This window comes from Anas platyrhynchos, chromosome 4, assembly GCF_047663525.1.
Source record: "Anas platyrhynchos isolate ZD024472 breed Pekin duck chromosome 4, IASCAAS_PekinDuck_T2T, whole genome shotgun sequence".
Lineage (NCBI taxonomy): Eukaryota > Metazoa > Chordata > Aves > Anseriformes > Anatidae > Anas > Anas platyrhynchos.
Window position 1 is genome coordinate 31,270,510 of NC_092590.1, and position 24,903 is coordinate 31,295,412.

Consider the following 24,903-nt stretch of genomic DNA (forward strand, 5'->3'; position numbering starts at 1 on the left):
TGTTACCGGGTGGTGGCACATTGAGTATATGAAGATAACTCTTTAAATGATGCTGCAGAGCTACTCAGGTTAGCACGGAGCTTACTTGAGAGGCCGCATGACTGCCAAAGGCTGCTGTGAAGTATGCTGTGAAGTAGTTTGCATGAGGGCAAGGCTTATGGCTTAGACATGGAGCTGCTTGTAGAGTTACACAGCTGTTGGAGTGGTCTCCAAAATTGGACTGCACTGTGCCATGTCCCAGAACTGCCACGGGCATCTCTATGATGTGCTGTGCTGTGTGGGCCTCAGCACCGCTGCTCTATACAGCGTGAAAGATGGAAGAATGAGAGGTGGCAAAAGCAGAGGAGGTTGTAACCGCAAACCTTCTGGGTGCCATGGGATGGGACTTCGCTGCCTGAGCTGCTGCTCCATACCACAGCCATGGCAGAGGTGGAAATCTTTTTATGCTTGCCCAGTCACTGAAAAAAGGCAGGAGAAGGGAGACATTGCTGCACCATGAAGCATTACCTTTGTCTTTGTCTCCTGTGCAATCATGATCTCAGTCTTGTAACTTTCATCGATATCCTCGCTGATGTCTGCTTTCTTTGTGGTTCTTTGGAAAAACTAACAAGGGGCTGGATGCCTACTTTGTGCTTAGTCTGAAACAGGAGAAGCTGATGCTTTGCTTTACTTTTACGCTTTAATTACCAGACACAGCAAGTACTACATCTGAATTTTTAGTGGCTTGTGAAGAAGAGTGGCATACTACAGATGTGTCATGCAAATAGGCTGTGTGAACCTTAGCTCACTGACAGCCAGGAGTATTGCTGTCACAGTAACTGCATGTCCTGCATTGTTCGTGTTTTATAAGGAAGCAAAATCAGTATTTTGTATGGAAAACAATTAGTAATTCATTACGGTCCGGTATTACAATGTTTTTGGTTTGTTCTGCTTTCAATACCTTTATTCATTTGCCTTCATATTCCTTTAGATAATTCTATAAAGCATTATTGCTGTATTGGTTTCTGGCTGCATTTAGCTTCTTATTATTTTTAATAAGTAGTGCTTGTAAGAAATTTGCTCCTGATTATCCACCGGTACAAAGTTTTAGCTGTTCTGTGACCGATTAATAGTCATGAAATATTTTCTCTGAGTGTTAGTTGACAGAAAATTCAGTCACCTCTGGAAACTGAGGTACAGATATTTTCTGTTTGAAAAGAACAGACTTGAAATTGGGTGAAATTTAGTATTCTTTTGGAAGTTACATGTTAAAACACTGAAAGTTCATAGAATCACAGAATGGCTTGTATTGGAAGAAACCTTAAAGCCCACCCAGTTCCAATCTCCCTGGCATGGGCAGGGACACTTCCCACCAGAGCAGGCTGCCCACAGCCCCATCCAACCTGGCCTTGATCACCTCCAGGGATGGGGCATCCACAGCTTCTCTGGGCAATCTGTGCCAGTGCCTCACCACCCTCACAGTAAAAAATCTCTTCCTTATATCTAATTTAAACCTACCCTCTTTTAGTTTAAAACGATTACCCCTTGTCCTATCACTACACTCCCTGGCAAAGAATCCCTCCCTAGCTTTCCTGTAGGCCCCCTTTAGGTACTGGAAGGCCACTGTACAGTCTCTCCAGGGAGCCTTCTCTTCTCTAGGCTGAACAACCCCGGCTCCCTCAGCCTATCCTCACAGGAGAGGTGCTCCAGCCTCTGCTTATCCTCATGGCCCTCTTTTGGACTCATTCTAATACTTCCATGTATTGGAACAAGTTAAGTTGTGTGGTTTATAATACAGAAAATCCTGCTAAATATTTTGAGGAAGGCTGTTGTTATCAATGATTAATTGGTTATGTTACCTAATAAATCAATTTGAGCCAAATTCCATTTGATGAAAACTTGTAGCAGAACTGCTGAGGACAGAATATTTAGATTCTTTTTTAGCAAGGTGAAGTAATTCCATTAAGCAGTCATTACCACTAAACTGACTAAAATGCCCTGTTGCAAGTAATGCTTTTTCATACCGTTAGGATTGGACTTCAACCTGCACCCCGTCTGGTTTGTGTTGCAAAGATCATCACTGTGGGTCCGATCTCGGCTAGCACAAAATTGTGACAGATGGCCTGTTCGGAGTACTTCAGGATAAACGGATTCCAGTTATTTAAGTTATAAATAATGATGGGCCTACTGGCCTAATGCTGCGGCTACTGGTAACAGCTTAAATAACTGTTCTGTTACATAAACAAAGTATATGTTAGCCGAGCAGTTAAAAATTATGGGAACAATTCTTTGAATAATGTTACTGTGATAATTTTCAACTGCAATCCCAGAAAACAAATAAAAAGGCAGACCTTAGACTGAATGCCTAAGTTCAAAACTAGAACTCAAAAAGCTGAAATAATAGTTTAATGGGGTTCTAATTAGACTGTAATAATTATTGGAAGCAATTAGTCTTGTTACACTGGCTGTTGTCAAAAAGAAAATCAGAAAATGCTTGGATAAATTAAGTATTAATGAAAGAATAGTTGAAATATTGTGTAGCCCTTTTAGTTTTGATGTTTGTAGTTAACTTAGTGTTATGAATAGAAACATTTTACTGAACAGATAGATAAATCCAGAGAGGGGCCAGAAGGCTGGATAAACGTCAGCATGGTTCTCTAAATTAGAATTACTGGGATTCTTAAGGGTATCCTCATATATTTTCAAATTAAGCCTGACCTTTATTTATTATAGGACTTTATAAAAACAAAACAAAACAAAAAACTGTCCTAATGCATAGGACAGAAATATAATTTTAAAGTGTTTTCCTACTATTAAACATTTGATGAGCACTTATTTAATGGTAATGTTTTTGCATTGTGTTGTTTGGGGAATAAATAATGCACAAAGAGTCAAAAACAAAGATGAAATTTTAAATGAAACACTTATGTAAGTGCTTTAATTAAAAAAAAAAAACAACAAACAACACAATAGTATGTAGCCACATTTTCTCTCCTTAAAGAGTTGGCAGAGTGCAGGGAATATGCTGGGTGTAATGGGCTTAATTATTATTCTCAAGTTTTTATTTAAAAATGTTTTGTTTCATCTTGTTTCTGAATAGAGAGTGAAGCTATAGGAGCAGCTTAGAATTTCACAGAAGTGTTTCTCCTGGCTTAGCTGGGGTGCGGTGATTGCATTTCTGTCATTCTGGCATCACTCAGCCTGAAAGAGGTTCTGAAAACTATTAGACCTGGCATAAGGTAGCAGTGGCCTTCTGATATAGCCAGTCTTGCACTAGTTGTTACGGAGTCCATTATAAGAGCAAGAGTAAACAGCAGGATAGGCCTTCAGTTCCAGCACTAGTGGCCTTCATCTAGTATAAGTGCTATATGGCAGACCTGTCACAGGTACAGTAACCAAACTGCTCACACACATGAGATTTCCATACTTAGGACTTTAAAGGACTTTAAAAGACATATATATATATATATATATATATATATATATATATATATATATATATATATATATACACACATATGCCCCAAATAATGTATTTGATAGAACTTCCATTAAAAGTACTTCTCTGACAAAGGGGAGATGCCACCTGTGGTCTGGCACACTTCAGTATGTGTACTTCTGGCTCTTCAGTGAAATGTGATTTTCCTAAAAAACAATTTAAGTTCAGTATCAATTATCCATCCTTTGAAATGGGTGTTTAGTGGTTAATGTCTGCCTTTCAGACATCTAACCTTTATTAATTAAGTAAAATAAATTGTCTGTCTTTATATTTTGCTTCAAAAATGAGCTCTGCCTACTTCAAGGTTTGTTGTTTTCTTACATCTTAAATATACACTTCTTTTTTTTTCCTCCATGAACCATGTAAGAATGAGGAAAAGCTTTGCAAGATAGACTTTTCCTTTTACATATACAGAACAAAGTTCATTAAAGACCTAGCTTAGCTTCTTATGTCCTGTGTGTTTGGGTGACTGCACGCATAACTTTGTTATGATTTAGTTATTGCTTTACCATCCCATGGATTTTTCTGCTCTTCCTGTGGCTTCCTTGAAGAACGTCCATCTGCTAAGTGTTCAGTGTGGTTTTTAACACATATTCGGTTAAAGCGGCTTGGCAATCATGCGTGGTTAAATATATGCAATCTCACAAAGCAAAACCACATAATTTGTGCTTGTTCTCAAAACAAGAACAAACAAACGTGTTTTTTTTTCAAGACTGTTCTTTCTGCTTGGGAGTCTGATGTGTCTGGAATTTACATGCGGGGATCCTGAGGAAGGATTAGGTAGCCTTTTGTCACTCACCTGCAGGCAGAAACATGCAAGAAGCACATACTGTTGCTTTGCTTTTGAAATCTCTGAAGACGTTGGAGGCATCTAACCTTTGATGAATGAAATGTTTCCAAGAAAATTAGTTGTGAGCAAGAACCTTTTAGAAAACAAAGTTGTATTTGATTGTGGTACAGAGGTTGCTAATAAATAGTTTCTAACAACTTTGCATAGGAAAATACAGACTTGGCAGCATCTACATATGTCAAGATTTTATACATATCCGTAACATACAGGTCTCTTCTTCTAATTTGTCAGCATTTTCTTGCAGACTTCACAAATGCAAAGAGGTGGAATTACAATACTAAAAACTTACTACAGGGAAAAAAACTGTTACAGTTTCTCTAAAAAGCCTTGAATGATTTAAAATTACTTTCTGCTTCACACAAGAGATGTTTTTCATTCTGCAAAAAAGAATGTGTGGACTATAAAGACAAACATTCCTACATTTTTATGTCTTTAGAAACCCAAAAGACTATTTTCTTTGAAAGCTTTTAAAGATTTCTTGTCACTTGTTGGATGTAGTGGTTATATAGTGGTTAGTCAGAGCAATGTTACCTGCAATAATTTTGCACCAGTCATATGAAATTGGTTTTATTGTCAGCAATTAAACTGTTTTGAGTAATGAATGAAATTTGGGTCCTTAATTATGACAGATACAGATTCTTGGAGGGCTAAGGGTAACTCAAAATATATTTTAGCATTATGTAAGAAAAATAATAAAGCATTGGCTTGCTATTAATTGGAAATAATGATATTGTTAATTATGATATAGAGGAATCAGAATACTAACTTTTATAGTCTGAAAATTTATTGGATAACATTTAGTAATATGAGAAGATTCACTGAATCTTCTATGCTAGTTGATTCATTGAATGCTGGCTTAAATCAACAATTAATTTAAGTTAGTTCTAGAAAACTTGGTAATAAATCTTTGAATACAGGGTGTACTCTAAGGCTGTGTGCTGATCTGTGGTTATATTTTTAAAGAAATGCTGGATTGATGCGTCCTGGAAGTAACTAAACTACACGACAGCTTTGTTTTATCTTTACAGCTAGGGAAATGTATTTGCTTGGGTGTGATTGGGTCCATACTCTTCATGTCGTGCCCTTCTGGAATCCATCATCAACAAATGTGAGACCATGTTTGAATTCAGATTCTTGTGTCCACTTAATGCAGAGGATTTAGATTGTGTGCGTGCAGTAAGTGTACAAGAAAACCGTTAGCAGTAGACTCTTCATAGGCACCATCATTCTAGTGTCATGAGTTATTTCTGGGCTCTGGACATGTGTGCTTGTTTTTTCTTGGTCTCTGCATTTTTTTTAATGTGGCTACCATGTTAGGTGGGTATTTTAGCAAGTATTAGCTAGGAAGATAATTTTTTTATTAGGTTGATGGCCTTTGAGGCTACTAATAGCCTTTAAAACATTGTAAGTTATGTAGATAAAATGATGGTTTCAATTTATTTTTTTAATTATAATTATTATTATTATTATTTTTTTTTTACAAAACTACTGCTCAGTTTGGAGGGGAAGGTGGTACTTAGTACTTACTGTGAAATAAACAGTTGCGTTTGTCTTTTCTCCCCCCCATGCTAAATTGTACTGGACTTTTATAGCCATTAACATGATCACATATCTAGAAATGCAGAGGTGATTTTCAAACTTGGAATTGAGCTTCTTATTTGTAAAAACACAGAGTTGGAATCATTATGCTCTTACGCCATGGTAACACGGAATTGTTCTTGAAATACACAGCAGTATTGACTAGCTAGTTAAGTAAAGCCTATGGCTCCCTTGCGACACACAAACAGCACAAGCTACTGGAGCTTTCCAGTGCTTCCAGCCCATGAATTTATGTTTATATTCAAATTGGAATAATTGATTGGAAGTCACAGCTTGATAAGACTAAAACAAGAGATACACAAAGAACAACAGGGACTATATTTCTCTTACCAGAGCTCAGCAATTGAAGGCTATTTGCATTTAAATATTCCTGCAGCTCTGCTCCTGGAGTATTTTGTTGATCTGTCGAGTCATGTAGTGTGTTTAGGTGCTGGACAAATACCATCACTTTGATTGCTCTTGGGAGTCTTCGAACACAGAGAACAAAACTATTAGCTTAGATAAAGAACAGTATGTTTTGTGTTTAATTTCCTGCTGATTTATGGTAGTTACTAGATTCTGGTAAGTACTGCAAAAAGCATAACCTTTAATAATATGTCATTTTAATTCAGCCTTTATTGAGGCCTTTGTTACCTGAATCTAATTACTTTCCTGAATTAATTCTACTGATTCTTTTCTCTTGCCAGATTAATGAACTTTTTCTTTTTGAGATGTTATGCTTTTATTTTGTGTAACTGGCTACTTCTTAATACATCATCCTTAACTAAACCCCAATTTATTTGGTGTTAACTTTGTGCAAGAACTTGAATCTCTAATTTTCTATTTCCCTTTGCTTGCCTAAATTCTAGGTAAAAACTGTTTCCCTGAAAAAAATATGAGTGAAATAATTTATGGGAACAGAATTATGATTTTCCTCAGCAATTTATTTGAGGTGGTAAACCTTCTGTTGTATGTGCAAATGCAAAGTCCTTCTTTCAATTATGAACTCTATAGTCATAGACATCATTGTGACTCATCCAGGCAAAAAGAAACAAGATTTGCAACTGTTCTGAGTAGTTCTGTGTCCCTAGAGGAACAGAATAGGACTGTGCCTATAATCGGAAGGCTCCCAATCTTCACGAGTACAGGCAGCGTGAAAGGGGCTGGATGCTCCCCTACTGAGGGCTGATGTTAGTGTTGCTCTTAGGAATGGTTTCCTTACAAGTCCTTGGAGGGCTGTTGCCACAGGCACACACTGCTGCCAGGCATCCAGTCTTCGCTGGAGCTCTAAACTAACATCTGCTCTTAATAGGTCATAAACCTTTGAGAACCTAGACTTGCCAGCTGACGTTGGAGAGGAGTTGTTAAAATGCTGTAGACTTGTCTCAACTGTGTAGAAACTCATAATGACTTCAGGTAGTTACCTTTGTCATACTGAACCACAGCTGTTGCCTAGGGTTTATGCTGCTTTGTCAATTTTAAGTACCATGAGTATCCAGCTGTGCAGAGAGTCATTTTGTAGAATGTTCCCCAGAATATGTTATTTTTCTACTTCATCTGTGATCAAACCCAAACTGTGTAGTATAAAACACTGCAGGTGTATGTGTGATATGTGGAATTGTATTCTTGGGCTGAACTGGCTCATATCTACCCTAAGTATGAGGAGTACATGGCTCTAGAGATGGTGGATTTTTGCACTAATTCTCTACACTAACCCATCTCTGAAAGAATTCACTGTACACTGAAACATGCAGCAATATAGGTTCACTTCTGCTAAAAGTTTACTTGAAATTTGGTAGACAAATAAGGTTTGGAAACAAAGAAAGTAGGCTGACACATAAAGCTCTATTAAAATACAAGCCTCAAATAACAGTAAGATTCATAAGTAGTAAAGGAATATTAGAAAGGTTCTTCACTGAAGACCCAAACCTTTCTGTCTTAATAAGTGATTGAGAGTGTGAAGGTTCCAAAGGAAGCTTCAACCAACTGTTCATGTCAGGAGCTGCTCATCAGTAAGTGCAACAGATTTTCAAGCTGGCCTTAGGCTTCTAGGAACTTGTGAACCATGTTTTATTCCTTGAGTGTCTTTTTAGCTGCATATGTTAAATATACTAGGTTGACTTAAATATGCTAGATTGATACCATGGAGGTGTTCATGACCGGGTTGGATGGGGCCCTGGGCAACCTGGTCTAGTGGGTGGCATCCCTGCCTATGGCAGGAGGGGGTTAGAAATGGACGACCTTGAAGGTCCCTTCCAACCATTCTTTGATTCTGTGACTTCAGAGAGACTTTTTTTCAGTACTGGAAAGACTGGATATTTCTTTGGGAGAATGGTCAGGAAGTTTTCTGTCTTAACAGTGATCTGGAGATAAATATCTTTTAACTAAAGATTGAAAAAATATTCTTTTAAAATCAAAACGAAGACTTAATGAGTTATGCTTGTTTTTTTGTTTTGTTTTGTTTCGTTTTTTTGTTTGTTTGTTTGTTTTTTTCCAACTTAACATTCTTTCTTTGGGGTTGAAGCTAAGCAGTAAAGGGCTCCCAGGCAGTGAGCTGCACCAGCTGAACATGTAGTCGTCTTGTTCATGGTGTGCATTTAGAGAACAAGGGGAGTTTCTTTTCCTGATATCTCTTTAGGTATAGCAAGCTGAAAGAAGTTGTACATACATTCTTATGGGCTGTAATCTTTCTATTGTATTCTTCTGAAGCATACTTGAAAAAAATTATACATTTATTTCAAATATGTGTTTCCAGGCACCTGCACAAAAAGAAAAAAAGAAAGATACTACTCATGGTAGAATGCAGTTCAGCAATCTTTACAAATGAGGTAAATGAAATCTGTCTGTAAGTCCTGTGTGTAGTGAAAAGTTCTGTTAAGGAGTTACTGATTGATATTACCAAAATGGAGAACCACTTCCCCAAAGCTGTTTTTCTGTGAAGGTTCAAGTGGCATGGAAGTTTGGCTCAACATCTCTTCTCCAAACTTCACTTGCCAATTATAAATTAAGTTCTACCTCTTTGCCTAGCCTCAAGTGCAGTCTTCAACAGAGCAGCAGCAGCTCATCCCTTTTCATCCAGGTTCAACTGACCAGTGTCATACCTCATACGGTATTATAAATCCCCCCTCTGCCTATAAACTCCGCTTACGTGACAATATGCAAGGAAACACCATGACAGGTTCCAGAGCAGCAGAAACAAAAGGTTTGTCTCATTTTGAAAAATCTGAACAATACTGAAATACTTTCTATTTGAAATTTTGAATGAAAAACAGGAAATTCCAGAGATATCTGAATACTTCTGCAGACATTTTATTTTCTCAGAAGACTTCATGTGCTCCAGTTTAAAAAAGGAAAACAAACAAAGAGACCAGCAGGAGCAGAAATCAGATTCCACTGTTATTTCATCCCTGCTTAGCTGGTAAATAGTATTTCAGCATAAACGTTGTAGAAATTAGCTAGGATATGAAGGAGAAGCTTGAGGAGAAAAAAAAAAAAAGAATCATATTTACTGCTTACTTTTCTAAGTTGCATAGCAGGATGTGCAGATGCTTACTCTTATGTTGCTTGTTCTAATTCTCTGGATTTCCTTTTAACTACTTTATGATATGTTGGATATACAATGGAAGTAATTTAAAGCATGGATTTGTTTTTTGTATCTGTATGTAAGTTATGTCCACAACTTTTCACTGGTACTTGTTTTACTCTTACAAACAACCATTTTGATATGCTAGTTGCCCTCATGAAATCAAGGAAAACATACAGCCTCTTAGGGTTTGCAAGACAGTGAATTCAGTGGAAATGGTAACTGCTGCTAAGTTAGTGGCAATGAGTTTAGTCAGCACTTCATTTAGACGTCTTGTGAAGCCTTTGCAGGATTGTACTTATGCCCTGAAATACTTTATAATACAAAAATGGATTTGATTCAACAGGTCATCAAGAGCCTATGTGGCAGCCTTCATGTAACTAATATTACTGGCCTATCATTACACTTCCTGTTAAGATTTCACCTGTAGAGTCACTTATAATAATTTCAAGTGTGAAAAAGCTAAGGCTAGTTCCCACTTGCTCCTTCCTGTCAGTTGCATGAAGTTGTTTGGAGAAGTGCATTTAATGCTTTGAAAATTAAATATTAATGGTAAGTGTAGAAGTGAATTGAATAGAACTGTAACTATTCAAGAAGGGGCTATAGTTTATCAGAATCATAACCTGGAAAGATTAAAGCCTGCTGTAAACAAAAACATGTCCTTGTGTACTGCATGGAGTATTGTAGGAAAAAATAAACTTAATTTCCAAGTGCGTAATGCTAATCGCTTTAAATAGGTGCTACTTTGCCCTGTAAGGTCTTTAGCATTATTTTATATATGTTGCAGATCTATTCAGTCTAGCATTGAAGTAGTACTCAGTCAACCTGGTAGGTTCATCTTTTTGTTTACCGTATTTCATAATGTTACAGAAAAACACACTATGAATTCAAAATGTTATAAAGAACCAGATTATAAATTGCTTTAGATGTTGTGGAGGAAAGTAAATTGCTCCAAGTTACATTTTGTAATTAATTAGCAAAGTTTGGCGGTGGAGACCTGCATTATGTATTAAAGCTGTGAAAAGTAGATTGTTACGTATGAAAATTTTGTACACTTAAAAAACAAACAAACAACCCCCCCAGACTTAGTCCTCTATTTCCAGAATGTTAGTGTTACTTAAAATAAATTTTCTGTTACTATCATGAACTAAAAACTTCACATGCAACTTACAGTTGGCATGCAGGACTTTTGCTACTTTTTACTTTTTGCTATTTTCAGTATATCCACTGTATTTAGTTTCAACTGAAGCCAGGTATTCTGGTGGATGCAGGCATGAGTATGTACATGTATGTTTTCCCACTGTTAGTTTTTTAATACCTTCCACTGCTTTAGTGCTGTTTCCTAGTGGTTTCTGAGAATGTGGGGTATTGTATCCAAATGTTATATAGTTTTAGGAGAGATACTAGTCTCACAGTTATTTTTGTAATAGAATTCCTTTAAAATAACACTTTAATAGAAAAGTGTCAGCTTAAGAAAGATTTAAAGGGAGAAGGCACTGAATTTTCTGACCCTAAAATAGTATTAATGCATGTAGCGTGATGAAAGTGTGTAGCTCTCTTCTAACCTGCATGGCATAACCCATCAGAGTACATTAAATAAACATGTTCTAAAAATACACTTATAAGCTTGTTTGGATACAACTTAAAAAGCTGTTTTTAAAGGCATGCATCCAGAGACATGCAAGCAATAAATTCAAAGCGTCAATGTTTCAGGGACTCTAAATTATTTTCAGAATTTCAGAAATTGAGAAGGGATAAGTGGAAGGAGAAAATGTTGGGCTGGTGCCAAGCGATAGCTCGTAACCCTCACAGACTTCCAAACAGCACAAGAACACCCGAGGTCTCAGGTGATGCTTCACATAACTCTACTTTGGTGAGTGAAAAGTTACATTTTATGATGGTGGCATGCACAGATGAACTTCAGAGATGTTAAATTACTTTTTAAAAATTTAGTATTTTCATTTTATTGCATTGCATCAGTGTTTGAAACCTGTTGACATAGCTATTTATTCTCCCCATGTGCTATTTCTTCATATTTTATGTTATGCATGGTCCATTCTGACTTGCATGCTCTGTCAATAAATCAGTATTAATATTTTGTGAATGGTACAGTGTTTAAGTAGGAAATGTCCTGATTTTGATTACTTATATTCTTTGTGATCTTAATCGATGCAATAGCATTTGGTCCCCGATGAATACAGCTGGACATTATCTTCAGGTACCTTGCTTGCTCTTTTCTTTGCCTCTTACAGGAACAAGGTATAATACATCTGCACTTGTGTTAGAGCAAGAAATTTGTAATTGGTCTTTATATATTTCATGTGATCCTGAAATAGATGGTTGAATTTCTGCATGCAAATTTATTGATAGAAGATGTTCAGACCATATAACTTTGACAAATTACACATTGGAGTTGTCATTAATTGTACCAAGTTGAATAAAGTGACTCATTGATAATAATTTTAATCCTGCAGTTTTTACTCTCTCAAATAAATCCATTTACATCAATAGACCTTTCTAGGTGAGTAAGAACGGATATTATTTTGTAAAGGCATCAGAGTGACCCGTATGTAGGAGCAAAAATTGCATGTGTATTTGTTTTTCTCCAACTGTATTGAAATGTTCAGTCTCTACCAGAACTTTCCAATATATTTGAAATATATTCAATTAAATATGCCTCATCCAATTTAATTAAGTTTAAAATAGGAACAACATTTTTCTGTCCTAAGAAGCACAAGGTATCAGGAGGTCCTGCCTTCCAGTTGCTGAAAAATGGACAAGATGACATCTAAACAGAAAAATGAATTATTATTTGTAACTGCTGATGAACGTGGTATTCTGAAGAGATCTATACATGAGGAGGCATTGGTCTGTTTGAAATTTGTAGACAATCTCATTAAAAAAGGATCATACAAAATTTTCTAGTTCAATGGTAGATTATACAGAATGTAAGTTTCTGCTAAGGAAAAGAAAAAAAGCCAGCAGTAAAAATTGCAGATTTTATAGTTCAGTTAATATCCTAGATTATTATTATAGCTCATTTTTGTCTGGAATTATTTACTTTAAGAAAAATAAAAATTAATTAAAAAATAAGGAGTCAGGAAACAAGAAATTTCAAGTTTATTATTCCCTTATTTATTTATTTTACTTTTTTCCCCTAAACTTTAATTACTATTAATGTTTACTTAGTACTAGTAATAGGAGACAGCTATCAAGGAGATTAGATATATGAAAATTTGCATAGTTTGATTTCTGCTTGACTGCTAGTCATTTAATTCAGTTTGATATTTCAGAGGTAAGCATTCAAACCATTCAGGTGGGATTTAGAAATGATGAACTGGGAATACAGTTCATAACAGTTGAATCAGTAGAGTTAGCAAGTTTTAACCTTATTAACATTAAAATTCAAAAACAAGCCTGTTGAAACTCTAGGTTGCTGCTTAGTTCATGAAGTGCCGAAGAAAGCCAGGGATACAAACAACTGGGGAAGATACTATGTGACCTGTAACGTGCTGATCCATTATAGAATAATAATCTCCACAAAAGGAAATAAAGCAGTAATATTTCTAGAGGCCTGTCAAGCTTTCCTCTTCATTTTCTTCACTTTCTGCTCTCTCAACCATTATTCTTTCTGTACAACATTTTGTGAAATAACTGACTTCCAGCATTAGCTTTTGCTGGCAGTGTATTTCCCGCTTGTGGACTGTAGGCTGTTTTCATTATGAACATTTTAAAACTAAAATCTTGTTTCAAATCAGTTTCAGTTTTGCTTAGTCTTAGCTTTGCTTTTAAGTCTGAAGTATTTTGCTTAGCTTAGTACTTGAAAAGAAAATGTAGTGAAAAGGCAGAAAACACAAATTACTTGTAACTTCATCTGTCCTATACTAGCCCCTTCTTTCTGATTTAATACTCACTTTTCAGTGCACTGCAGCTCCTCTGTGAACTTGCTTCCTGTAAGGGGAGAGTTATTTGGTCTGTGGAGAGCACATTTATGGTAAGAAGAAAAGCTCCTTGCTTCCTTTGACTATAGGTGCCAAGTCTGCTTTTGCTGGGAAGCAAACTGGGATGTACATCACATCTTTTTTTTTTTTTTTTTTTTCCACTTCTGCTGTTTTCCTTTTGTGTACACTTCTCATTGATGAGAATGCCTTCTGTATGGCACATCTAAAAATGTGTATTTTCTTCCCACCAGAATATCACAGCAGCTTCTTTGGAAGCAGAATAAAGGGCTTCTGGTCTAACTTTCCAGTTCAGCACCTTTTTCAGGGAATCACTATGGAGTAGGAATATCTTGTTTAGGACTGTTGCATCTTTGCCAAAATGCATTCCTTTAACCTCACTTCCATTGTTACGTGGCTAAAGGTTGTCTTGGGAATGGAACCTTTGCGATTCTTGCATTTTTTTGCAGTGTATCAAATCCTGTAAATCTGTTAATCTCTCTGCTGTCCTGCTGCTCTGAGGATTGTTTACTTTCTTGAATCCTGTAGGAGACAATGTAGTTGCACATACTGTGAAAGTGCTAGAGATTACATGTATCCTATTGTTGATAGCGATAGTAATTACTTGCCAAGTTAAGCAGAAATGTACCCATGTGTGCATAGCTCTGAAAGCATGGTTCTGAAGTATGAGTTTTAGTAGCAATTTCATAGTAAAACTGGATATAACTTCCCATACATTCATTGTTTGGGGGGAGGGCGGGGTGGGAGGACACCAAAAAAAAATAAAATTTGCATGTTGCATTTGAAATACAGAAGTTGTCTTTAACGCCCCTTCTCAGAACTTCAGCTAAGGCTTTTGAAAGGAAACTTTTATTTCCCTTTAAAACTAAAACTCCAAGTGGGTATTTCACAATGGCACTGTCCCAAAGGGGAATGATCTGAAAATTGAAAATGTGTTTTATTAATGTTTATGAAAAGAAATATTTTCTTCCATAGTGAAAGAAAGGAGCCTTATGGAGTAGGAAGCAGATTATGATCACTGACAGATTGCTCACTAAAAATGGCTTTTTTTTTTCATTAAGCAAGTGTCTGGAATGCTGAAAGGCAGTGCAGAAGGGGAAAAAAATGTAAAAAAATCCATTAAATCATTGAACTAAGTAGTTTAATAAAATCAGCTATAGTGTGTCACTTTATCTGATGTTAAAATGTTCTAGCTTCATTCAAATTAAATTCTGAAGTATTTCAGCAAAACTCAAATATTATTGGAAACATTTTCCATTATTATTTGCAACCTAAGCATAATATTGTCCGCAAACTACTGAAAAGTTGGTCCAAAACTTTGCTTCTCTAATAGAATAGAAATCAGCATTTTTCAAACTAAGTTTACTACTAGTTTGGGCTTGTTTGTCTTTGTCTGTGTCATTTCTAAATTTTAAAGTTTCATCCTTCCTTATGCTCATCATAATATTTACTATTATAGAACTGTAATGTAACTTTTCAGCTTTACTTTCTCCTTTGATTATTAATAGTTTCCATGTTCCCATGGGTATCTTAAAAACTCTTGTGTGTTCTTGCTTAAGTTTGAACATGAGTGGTTGGTTGTACACATTATTCTAAATCAAGTTTTCCATTCCTAACCATTGTGATACTAATTATTCCCTATATAACAGTAACATACCTGTCGTACAGTGTAGGTTTAGAATCACTTTATCGATTTATGTATCTAAATATTAAATTAGTTTTGAGACAAAACCTATACTATATTAAGTCTTAATCAATACAGTAAGACTATATCAATTTCAATTGTTATTGCTCCTCTATTCTTTTCCATTCACTAGTTTTTATATTTATTTAGCAAAAAGAGCTTTTCCTATTTGACTTTGTTTTAAAAGTTTGTTTTCTTTTTTTTTTTTCTTTTGTTGAGTTGTTTTTTTCTTCCCTTGGTAATTATTACTTTATTCAGTACCATCCAGTACTGAATTGCTTTTCAATTACATGTATTTCATGTACCATATTTATCTCTTTTGAAATATATGTTCATCCAGAAAAATCTAGTTTTTCAGATTATTCCCTACAGTTCTTTCCTTTTCATAAATGCAAATTCATATCTTTCTCGTCTTTCTCTTTGACTTCTGCTAGAGTTGAGAAAAGACTAATAATGTTTTCATCCTTAATTGAAAATAATCCAGATCTTCAAAGCTCATAATTCTGTGCAATAACATTTGCAGCTTTTTGTCTTCTGAAAGGGCAGCAGATATAATTGAAAACATACAATTTTAAATTCTTTCTTCATGAGTCACTTGTCTCCATGATGACATTATCTATTTATACTGTGATTCTGTAAGCATATGTATGTATGGTTAGTTCAGATGCTTTTTATGGTGATAGATAAATTTTCAGAAATATTTATTAACATTGATTAAGCACTTTGACAAGAAGCAGTCCTGAGTCTTTACATATCTTTGCCCTAGTGTGTCTTGGGGTCCTAATTCAGAACTTGGGCATTATCACCATGTATGTTCTTAATAGTTATGTACATCCTTTTCTGCACTGGGTATGAGCTGGTCCTTAATTCAGTTCATTATTAAACACATGAGACTAGTGGGACATGGACACATACCTAATGCTGAACTGCGGTCATTAATACATACTACTTTTCCCTACTGTATTCCCTGCTAGAATTATGGGTGAATATATGTGGATGGCTAGTTACATGAGTAAGTAGGTAATTTATGGTATTATATGCAAATAATATTTGGAACTCAGGGCAAATGATCAGGAATATAGTTTAAGGATTTTTTTTAATATGTAATCAGATGCTATCATCTGCTTCTCCAAGAGAAAGTAAAATATGCCTTTGAATTATCAGTTTGAAATAGGCACACAGGTCCCAAGTTGCCAGATTTGATCTACTGATGTTGACCGAGCAGGGTTAATATAAAGTTAGTGATTGTTCTAAAATACAATTAAAGAAACAATGGAATGTGGTTTTCATCCAGTGATGATAAACAGGGATGCTGATTTTTGGTAAAACTTTATGTAAGCTCTGAATAACAGTAAGAATAGTTTATCTATTTAATTTCAGAACAATAAAGGTCTCTTGATCTGAGCTTGAACTGTCTGACTGCCTGATTTCTGATGGTAGTGTAATTACTTGCTGAAAATCCGGTGAAATAGGATCCCTTAAAGTTTCTCGTAACAGTGCAAGCCTGTTATTTTTCATCTGATGGGTTGAGGGGATGTTTAAAATCAGCATTTTAAATTACTATTAGAAAATTGTGTAGTTTAATACCCTAAAACTAGATGTAAGTGATGAAAATAATTACCTGAGGAGATGGGGTTGGTTTCATCTGAATTACTTTCTTATTTGCATAACTATTAAGTACACTTGCATTAATTAGGCTGAACAGCTGACGTGTAATTCTACAAATACTATACCTACAATATTCTTTATAGACACTGCTTTTTGAAATCTACTATTACCTTTTATATAGTAGCCAAACAGTGTGTATATGCAGATCAGACTACGAAGGAAATAGATTTTGCAGAGAAATGTGATTTCAAAAGAGGCAGTATTATTTGTGCAGTATAATAAATTATATGCAGTTTAAACCTTCGCTTAAGCTTCCAGAAAAACAAAACCACTGCTGGGTGCAGTATATAGCACATTTAATTACGCATTGAAAAAAAAAAAAGGAACTGTTAAAAATGCAATTTTTTGTGGCTCAGATGTATTGCTGCTGGCTTCTGTATTAGGTAAGCTGATGGAACCAGCTACGAGGTCTGAATAAATTATTTGGGGATGTGGAGAATCCTGAATATCTCCTGTTATCTGGTGCTATAGATTTGTATCTCAGCTGGGCTTATTCCTTCTATTCTTCTGGTGCTGAGAAGCTATATTTTAAGTGATCAGACAGTTTGGTTTACTTCTCAGAGGTATTATTAAACTTACGCAGCTTTGCAGTTAAAGTCAGCATTTGTTCTGGTATTCTTAGGCTAAAATTCATATTGCCATTTTTCTTTGTACTTTTTGATTCACCCCACATTTTATTTTATTTCTTCATATGGTCTAACACCTTTTAAAAAGAATTTTAGCTTCTTTTTAGAAAAAAAATTAGAAAAGTTACCTCCACAACTTTTGGGCCTAACTGCCTAAAAAGTATGTGGACCTTCTGATGGGGAAATTTAGGGCAAGTGAACTACAAGAGCAGAACCGTATGGCTCAGTGACACAAAATCTACATTTTTTACTAACTGGGATGCCGATAGTAATTTCTGTTCTGAGGTTCCTTTCTAACACGCTCATGGTCTGAGCAGAAGAGTCACCGGTGAAGGCCTTCAGCTCTGCTGGGACTGGTGCCATGGGCTTGTAGGAGCAAGGCATCGCTCCAGCTGGCACCATGTCCCAGTCTTGTGTTGCTGCCAGGCTTTTACAGGTAGATGTTCCTCACTGGGCTCTGCATCACCTTTCTGCACAGTGCAGTGTGCTCCCCTGTGAGGGTATTGTGTTAATTATTTATTGCTTTCTTGTTTAGATGGGTGCTATAAACTCTAAGTGGCCTCAGGAGTCATGCTACTGAGAGCCAGTCTCTTAGATTTTCTTGTATATAAAGACACTGGGTTACCACAGCCTTCTGGCACTCATGACAAATGTGTTATGAGGATGTAAAGCTAAGCATTCATTTGTCCTTTTTTGTGCTCATGTAAACCAGTACAGCAGGGCAGATGTAGACCAGATCTTTTGGGTAAGTCTTCCCTATAACCATTCCCCAGTCTTGGTTTCTTCCTCAGTACACACCAGAGTTGATTAATAGTTTCATAGCAGGACAGAAGTAAGTAGTCAGATTTTTACTTTTCTGACCAGTGATTTCAGTTAGACTTCTGTAACAGGCTTAAAACGACAATTTTTACTTCCAAAATGTTTATTTCACTTGTGAGAAAGATGACGTGCTTGCCCACCAAAAATGGTGACTAGGCAGAAAAATACGATTGCATTTATAGAAGTGAAAACACCTTAAATACTGGATTAAAAATGAAAGCTTTCCTGAGCGCTGGCTTCAATATCATAACATACTATTATTATTATTCAAGTTTTAAAAAATAAGGTGTTATTTAGCTTTATATCTAAACATTTATGTTTTCTATGCGTTAAGTATTCACTTTTACGAATATTTTTGTTGGTGGAATTTGCAAGAAATTATTTTCAGTAGATCAAATTACTAGAGGAAGACATTTGCAATGGATGTTTGTTAAATGTTTGTATAGCTGTTTGAATAGATTGTATTCAGGCCTTTTACAGATTGTCTGCAATATTTAATGCACTTTGTTTCTCATAGCAACTTGTGCTCACAAGGTTGGCTCAAATGTCTTTCTTATCAATTATTCATAATTTCTTTTTTTTTCTTTTTCTTTTTTTTTTTTAATATACAGTTAGAACTGTAAAGTTAGTCTGTTCCACTTAAGAAAAAAGGTCATCTTTTTAAGAGCGTTGGCTTTTTGTAGTTCTAGATGGAAGACTTATTGCTTAGTAAACTAAACTTGTTCACATAACTTTTGGATGAAAGCTCTAAAATGCTTTTTCTTGTTTTTTGTGTTTTTTTTTTGTTTTTTTTTTTTTTGTTTTTTTTTTTTTTAATAGGCCCCTTAAAAATCTTAGGTTTAGTTGGAAGAGCAAAAAGCTCCGAGTTATATTATGTAGGGTTATAGATATTGAAACAAAGAAGGAATTACCAGATCACCATTCAGCTTCTATCTGGAAAATGAGCTCTAGAAAATGAGAAAATTAGGCAGGGCCAAGTAATTAACCTAAGCTTTGTTAAGGTGAAATGGTTTATTCTCATTTTAGCTCTGTGAAGCCTTCAGTCCCATCATTAATTGAGCACCTACATTGTAATGGAGAAGCCAAGATGACAGGAAGCATTGAAGAAATGTCTCTGCTTATTCTTTTATTGCCGGAGTACTATAAGCAAGGAATGCTATGAATTGTACTTATGTTGAAAGAAAGTAGTGGAGGTGATTCCTCAGCTTTATCTTCTAAAATCTCATGGTCTCATATTCCACACAACCTGTTGGTGAGTTTTCCTGCAGCATGATAAATTTGCAACTAACAGGGCTGTCGTAAACAGTGGCACAACTTGTATATAGACAGTTTGAGTATTCATTACAGTTCTCCGTGGTTCTTCCTTTTATATAACAAAGACATGCTGTAGCACAGAAGATTAAGACTCTTGAAATCTGGCTCATGTTTGTGTTACTCTTTTTATAAGATTTTGATAGAGCCCTGAGCTAGGATGTGGTCTGGGAAGGAAATTGGATCTTCAAACTGAAGTTAACCTTTATAAGCGGATTCTTCCAAAAATACTCTGTGGGGGAGATATTTGGTGTTACCTGTTTTTCAGTTGGTAGTATCGTTGAATACTTTACAAATTCAAGAGCTTCTGTATTCCATACACTGACAATCTGACTCATTTCTGTATGTACAATTGGAAGACATTTTTATTTTAGTAAATAGAGTAGCTGTAGTTGCTAGAGGAGAATGATAACATTGAATGCGTATAAAAAGATACTGTTTTCTAGAGGTGTAGCCAATATCTCGTTTTATTTAGCTGGGTTGCAGCTGCAGTTATGGTCTCCCAATACTACAAAAACAGCAACAAAAAATGCTGGAGTGATGAGCTGAAGCAGAAGGATTATGATGTAGGTTAAAGTGCTGACTTGCACTGTAGGTAACGTCCATGTAACTTTGCGAAAGTCACTTCTTTATTACTTCAGCCTCTGTAATGTGAACTAATGATAACATTAAGGATAAAATTTCACTTACAATTGTAAGGTGCTTAAATCCTGCAGACACAGAGGCATTAGACATATCTTGGTTGCTAGTGAAAAGATTAAATAAGTTTGGACAATTACTACAGAGATGGAGGAGAAAATATCATAGTAAATGTAGTGGCTTTCTAGAGACAAATCTACAGATAGGCCAAGGAATTAACAACATGAATCAGGTACCCTGCTATAGTTTTGCAGTATTTGTTCAAATCTTGATCTGGATTCATAGGAAATGCCAATGCTATCAATTAAATTAGAAATTGGTACCTGGTCACAGCTGGACGTTTGTGAATGCTGACCATATTATTTCTCTTGACTCTGTTGACTGTGAAAGAAAGCTGCTTGTGACCTCATTAGGCTAATTACATCTGGGGCTAATCTTTTATTCCTCTCCCTTGCCCTTTCATAAAGTATGAGATGGGAGGTGTAATAGAATGAGGTTAAGAAGGGAAAATTCAGGCCAAAGAACATACTCTTGACAATGAAATGCAATATGGTTTTATATTGAGAGTTACAGGAAGCCCCTATCTGTGATCCTTGAAATTTGGAATGGAAACATTTGCATGTGATATTTGGGATAGTTTTTTACTATCCCTGATTTTCTGTCCGTATGTTTTCTTTTTTTTTTTTTTTCTTTTTTTTTTTTCCTCTGAATACATCCTAGCTTTTCTTGCACTGTTAATCATTTTATAAAATTGGTGTTATGAAAGGTATACCTTCTGAGATTATCAGTAGATTTAATTATGAGTTAACTGATCATTTAACTACTGTTTGAATAAAAATGTTTTGATTTCATCTTTTGTGAAGATCTATTGTGCAGTAAAGTCTCTTTTCTTCTGTGCTTCATGCTTAATATTTTCCTCTATCATTAGACTTCACTGACCCCAACAACATTCACTTTATATCCATGTAGGTTGCAATTTATATGACTTGTTTAGAACTTTTCATAACATATGGTAAAATTGTGTCTTGTATTTAACCCACCTTACATTAAGAAGAGAGGCATCAGATGTAGCCATGCTTTTAGAATTTTTATACATGAAAGTTAAACACTGGTTGCCTCCCGGTGAGGGAGAATAGTATCTTTTTTTTGCCTGATTTTCTTGTGTTGCAGAAACAGAATTTTGTGAAGTACAATGTAGCCATGATCTAAGAAAAAGAGGAAAAGCATGAATAAAATTGAGTTTGGAAATATTTGGATACTACAAAGAGAAGGTCATGTTTTACAAAATTATTTTTGTAAAAATGATGCACTTAAGTTTTGAGAGGTGTTTGTTATTCTTAGAGTTGATGTGATGGTTGTTTCATGTTCCAGAATTATGTTTAAAGTTGCTCTGAGGTGTGCTTATATGTGTCGTGCACGTTATTGCTTTTCCAGGCTTTAGCTGCCTTCGTTCTAGCATATAGTAAAGGTGATCCCAGCTGCATTTTGCTTTTGTTCCTGAGTTAGAATTCTCCACTGTTTTTGCTGCTGTGAGAGGGAAGAAAGAGTTTTCATCTTACACAGTTGTTTTTTATTTTTCATCTGAAGAACATAGGAGATTGTATTGTTTCAATACAATCCCATTTCACCTGTCTTGAGTATAATTTCATAGTGTCCTGAGATCCAAGCAAGAATCAGCACTCTGTTGTGAGGCTGTCTTTGCTGTCAGACAGTCCATAATTAGCATTTTCATTGTAACCAATGGAAAAAGTATTTAATAGGAAGAATTGTTAAAGAAAAATTTCCACACGTGAAGTAGCTGCAGAGTCACTGCCACTTGCATTTCACAGAGAAGCTGTTGAGTACAAACTCTGCCTAGTGTAAGCGTGAGGGCAGGTTGCATAAATTTATAGTGATGTGTAGTGTAACTTACGGTGTGAATGTTGAACCAGGAGGCAGGTAGGTACAACGGACCTCAGACCTGCTGTAGATGCAGGCCACAGAGTCATTGCAGATGCTTCTGAGCACTCTCAAACTGTTCTGTTGGTAGTCTGGGCATGTAGTACAGCAGAGTTGTTTGCTTGGGCTGCATGTATGGTGGGGAAATAGAATTGTACTTCTTTGGATTCAGGCATGTATTCTTCTCAGTAAATGACACTAATTTAGACTACAGTATTTCCTGATGCTGAAATAATTGAATTTATTTTTTTATTATGAAAACCTGAGTTTACTTAATCATGTTTGATGTTTGTTTTCTCTGGGTAATATTATTTTGGAAGGTGCTAATTGCTTCTTGTAATCTTTGTAATTTATAAATATTAATGCTCATGAAATGTTAATAACAGCTGATAAAAACAAAACAGAAAAAATGAGCAATTCAATTAATCAATTTAAACTGATTTTATAACTGCTTAAATAATTATTAGATTGTCAAAACATCAGTAATGATTCCTGTGGAACTCCAGTAGTATGGAATAGTTTGAATATACAGAATAAATTCAATTTCCCTTAAGTTTCTTTGCTGCCATGGTTGAAACCATTATACTTAAAACCGAGATGATAAAATTGTGAAGACCTCCATTTGTGGATGGCCAGTTCAAGATAATGATGTCATTTTTAAAGAAATGTTAATCTCCTAGTAACTTTAAATAGTTACTGGTGTACCCCCAGTAAAAATAAAGACTACCATTGGTAATTTACTGCTTCTGAAGATCTGTTCTAAGGAACCTAGAATCACCTTATAATCAAAAGGTGATTCCCTTTTCCTGTTTGATTTGAATGGTGATCATATTTTCTTTCTACCCTAGCATAAAGTATAACATCATTAATGTAAAGCTGTTTGTCAAAAAAACTTTTTCCCATGGCTCTGAAGCAGTGTTTAAAAAGCAAAGAATTCTGCAAAGTGTGACAGTAAAACTTTGCTTCAGTGATGCAGGTGACCCAGGAGCTTTCTGTTTAACAACAAGAAAAAGCATTCATGGGGTATGTGTCTACACACAGGAAATACTACCTCTAGTACCAATCTTGAAAGTATGGTCTGTTTTTCATTGGAAAAAATAAAACTAGAGGAGCTTTCTTACCTAGTTTGGATATGAGAGAATTTCATCAATAGTTAAAGAATCTGCTATTGTGACATCTATAACTGAACTTAGGAGGGAGGAAAGAAGATGGAGCACTACATCCTTACCCCATAACAGCATCACTTCACTGCGTCACGGTGTCCTTTCTGTCACTGAAAGCACCGTGACTTCAAATTGTGTAGAGCTGCAGTGGGAAATATTGTTGTGTAGCTCTTACTGTGTCCTGTCATTAGTGCACTGCCCTGAATTTAAACTGGCACAAAGATCCTGTCTCCCATCTGCAATTTCTTCAGCATTACTTAGTACAACAGAGGTTAGGTGTAGGTGGCTTCTTTTTTCAACTTGATGTTTAGCATTTATAGAACCATTTGCAGAGATATTTTTAAAATAATGTGGATGGCAATAACATGAGTTAGTGCTTTGGTCAGTCAGTGCCTGTTGCTGAAAATGTGTTGCTTATCAGCTTCTCAGATGCAAGAGATGTGCAATTAGCTTAGCAATTTTGTATATTTATTCTCAATTCAAAGCATTCAGTAAAGCAATTGGTTTCTTGCAGATAAAAAATAAAATTGAAAGCAATTTATTTTCATACATGGGAAAATTCAATATGCTTTAGTTATCTGTGTATTTTGTTTATTTTTGGGTTGTAATTAACTGCATAAAGGCCAGTCAGAATGGGATCTGTTTCTGCTTATCTGTGTATCAGTGCATTCAGAAGTGACTATCAAATTGTCTGCATAAAGAAGTATACTTAGGTCCAGAATGTGCTATCATTATATATAAGAAACAAAGCCCAAACTCAAAGCATAAAATCCTAAAAAGAAAAAAAAAAAAAAGGAAAAAAAAAAAAAACCTCTTTCTTTTTTTAAACATTTTGGTCATTTAGAAATCTACTCATATTATTGTGACTTTGGTTTGTAGGGGCTATTTTCTCGTTTTCTTTTTTTATTTTTTCATTTTCTTACTGCACAGTGTAGGCAAACTTTTTTGTTTGTTTGTTTGTTTTTAACCAAAGTATGTATAATGATGTAAGAATATTTGAGAATGTTGCTTTCTGTTAGTTGACAGGGGATCAGATCAAGTTCTCTATTTTATTTTTTTCCTTTGTTTTTTACATTCAGTGTATTGGGATGAACGGCACCTTGTGTGTTAAAGTGAGATACTGGAAGCTCATTATTTGTGTTTACCTGATTAGGAGCTTGTGTTCAGCTTTAATACAGATTGCCTTCAGAGAAGTGAACTAAAAAGCATCCCAGCCAGCTTGCGGAATTGCAGAGTGACTCTCTCCAGAAAAGTAAATACAATTTCTGAAGTTCTGCTAGAACTTCTCTGAGAAGTGAATATAGCCACTATTTTCCACCATTACCAATAAAGTAGTACACTTTTGAACATTTCTATACATTTTTATATTAGATGCAATTTAAAACTGAAGAGAAGTAGAAGAGACTGCTCTGAATAACCTCCTATTGTATCTTTATTTAAAATGGTATGCAAAATGTCTTTGATTTTATTCCATATTAGTAAGAAGGTAGGAAGACAATTCTCTAAAACAGCTTAGTAGTTTGCCTTTCCCTGCAGATAATATAGTGTTGAATGTGCTGAACAGAATTCATTTATTTATGTTTTGTTCCAAATAACAAGACCAGCTT

General features: G+C 35.4%; 1 protein-coding gene across 14 annotated transcripts in view; it reads left to right on the plus strand.

Moving 5' to 3' along the window:
- The window catches only part of MARCHF1 (membrane associated ring-CH-type finger 1), a 295,689-nt gene that overhangs the window by 189,619 nt on the left and 81,167 nt on the right, over window positions 1-24,903 (plus strand). For 9 of the 14 annotated variants that reach the window (XM_072037339.1, XM_072037344.1, XM_072037340.1 and 6 more), the window contains one exon: window positions 11,223-11,362. The exons of 3 other annotated variants lie outside the window; for them this stretch is intronic. In XM_072037339.1, coding sequence (XP_071893440.1) covers window positions 11,261-11,362 — 102 coding nt within the window. In that variant the 5' untranslated portion in view covers window positions 11,223-11,260. Of the gene's footprint in view, window positions 1-8,716; window positions 8,735-9,178; window positions 9,325-11,222; window positions 11,363-24,903 lie in introns of those variants that run through there. 2 more of the 14 variants (XM_072037341.1, XM_072037345.1) reach the window with 2 other exon arrangements.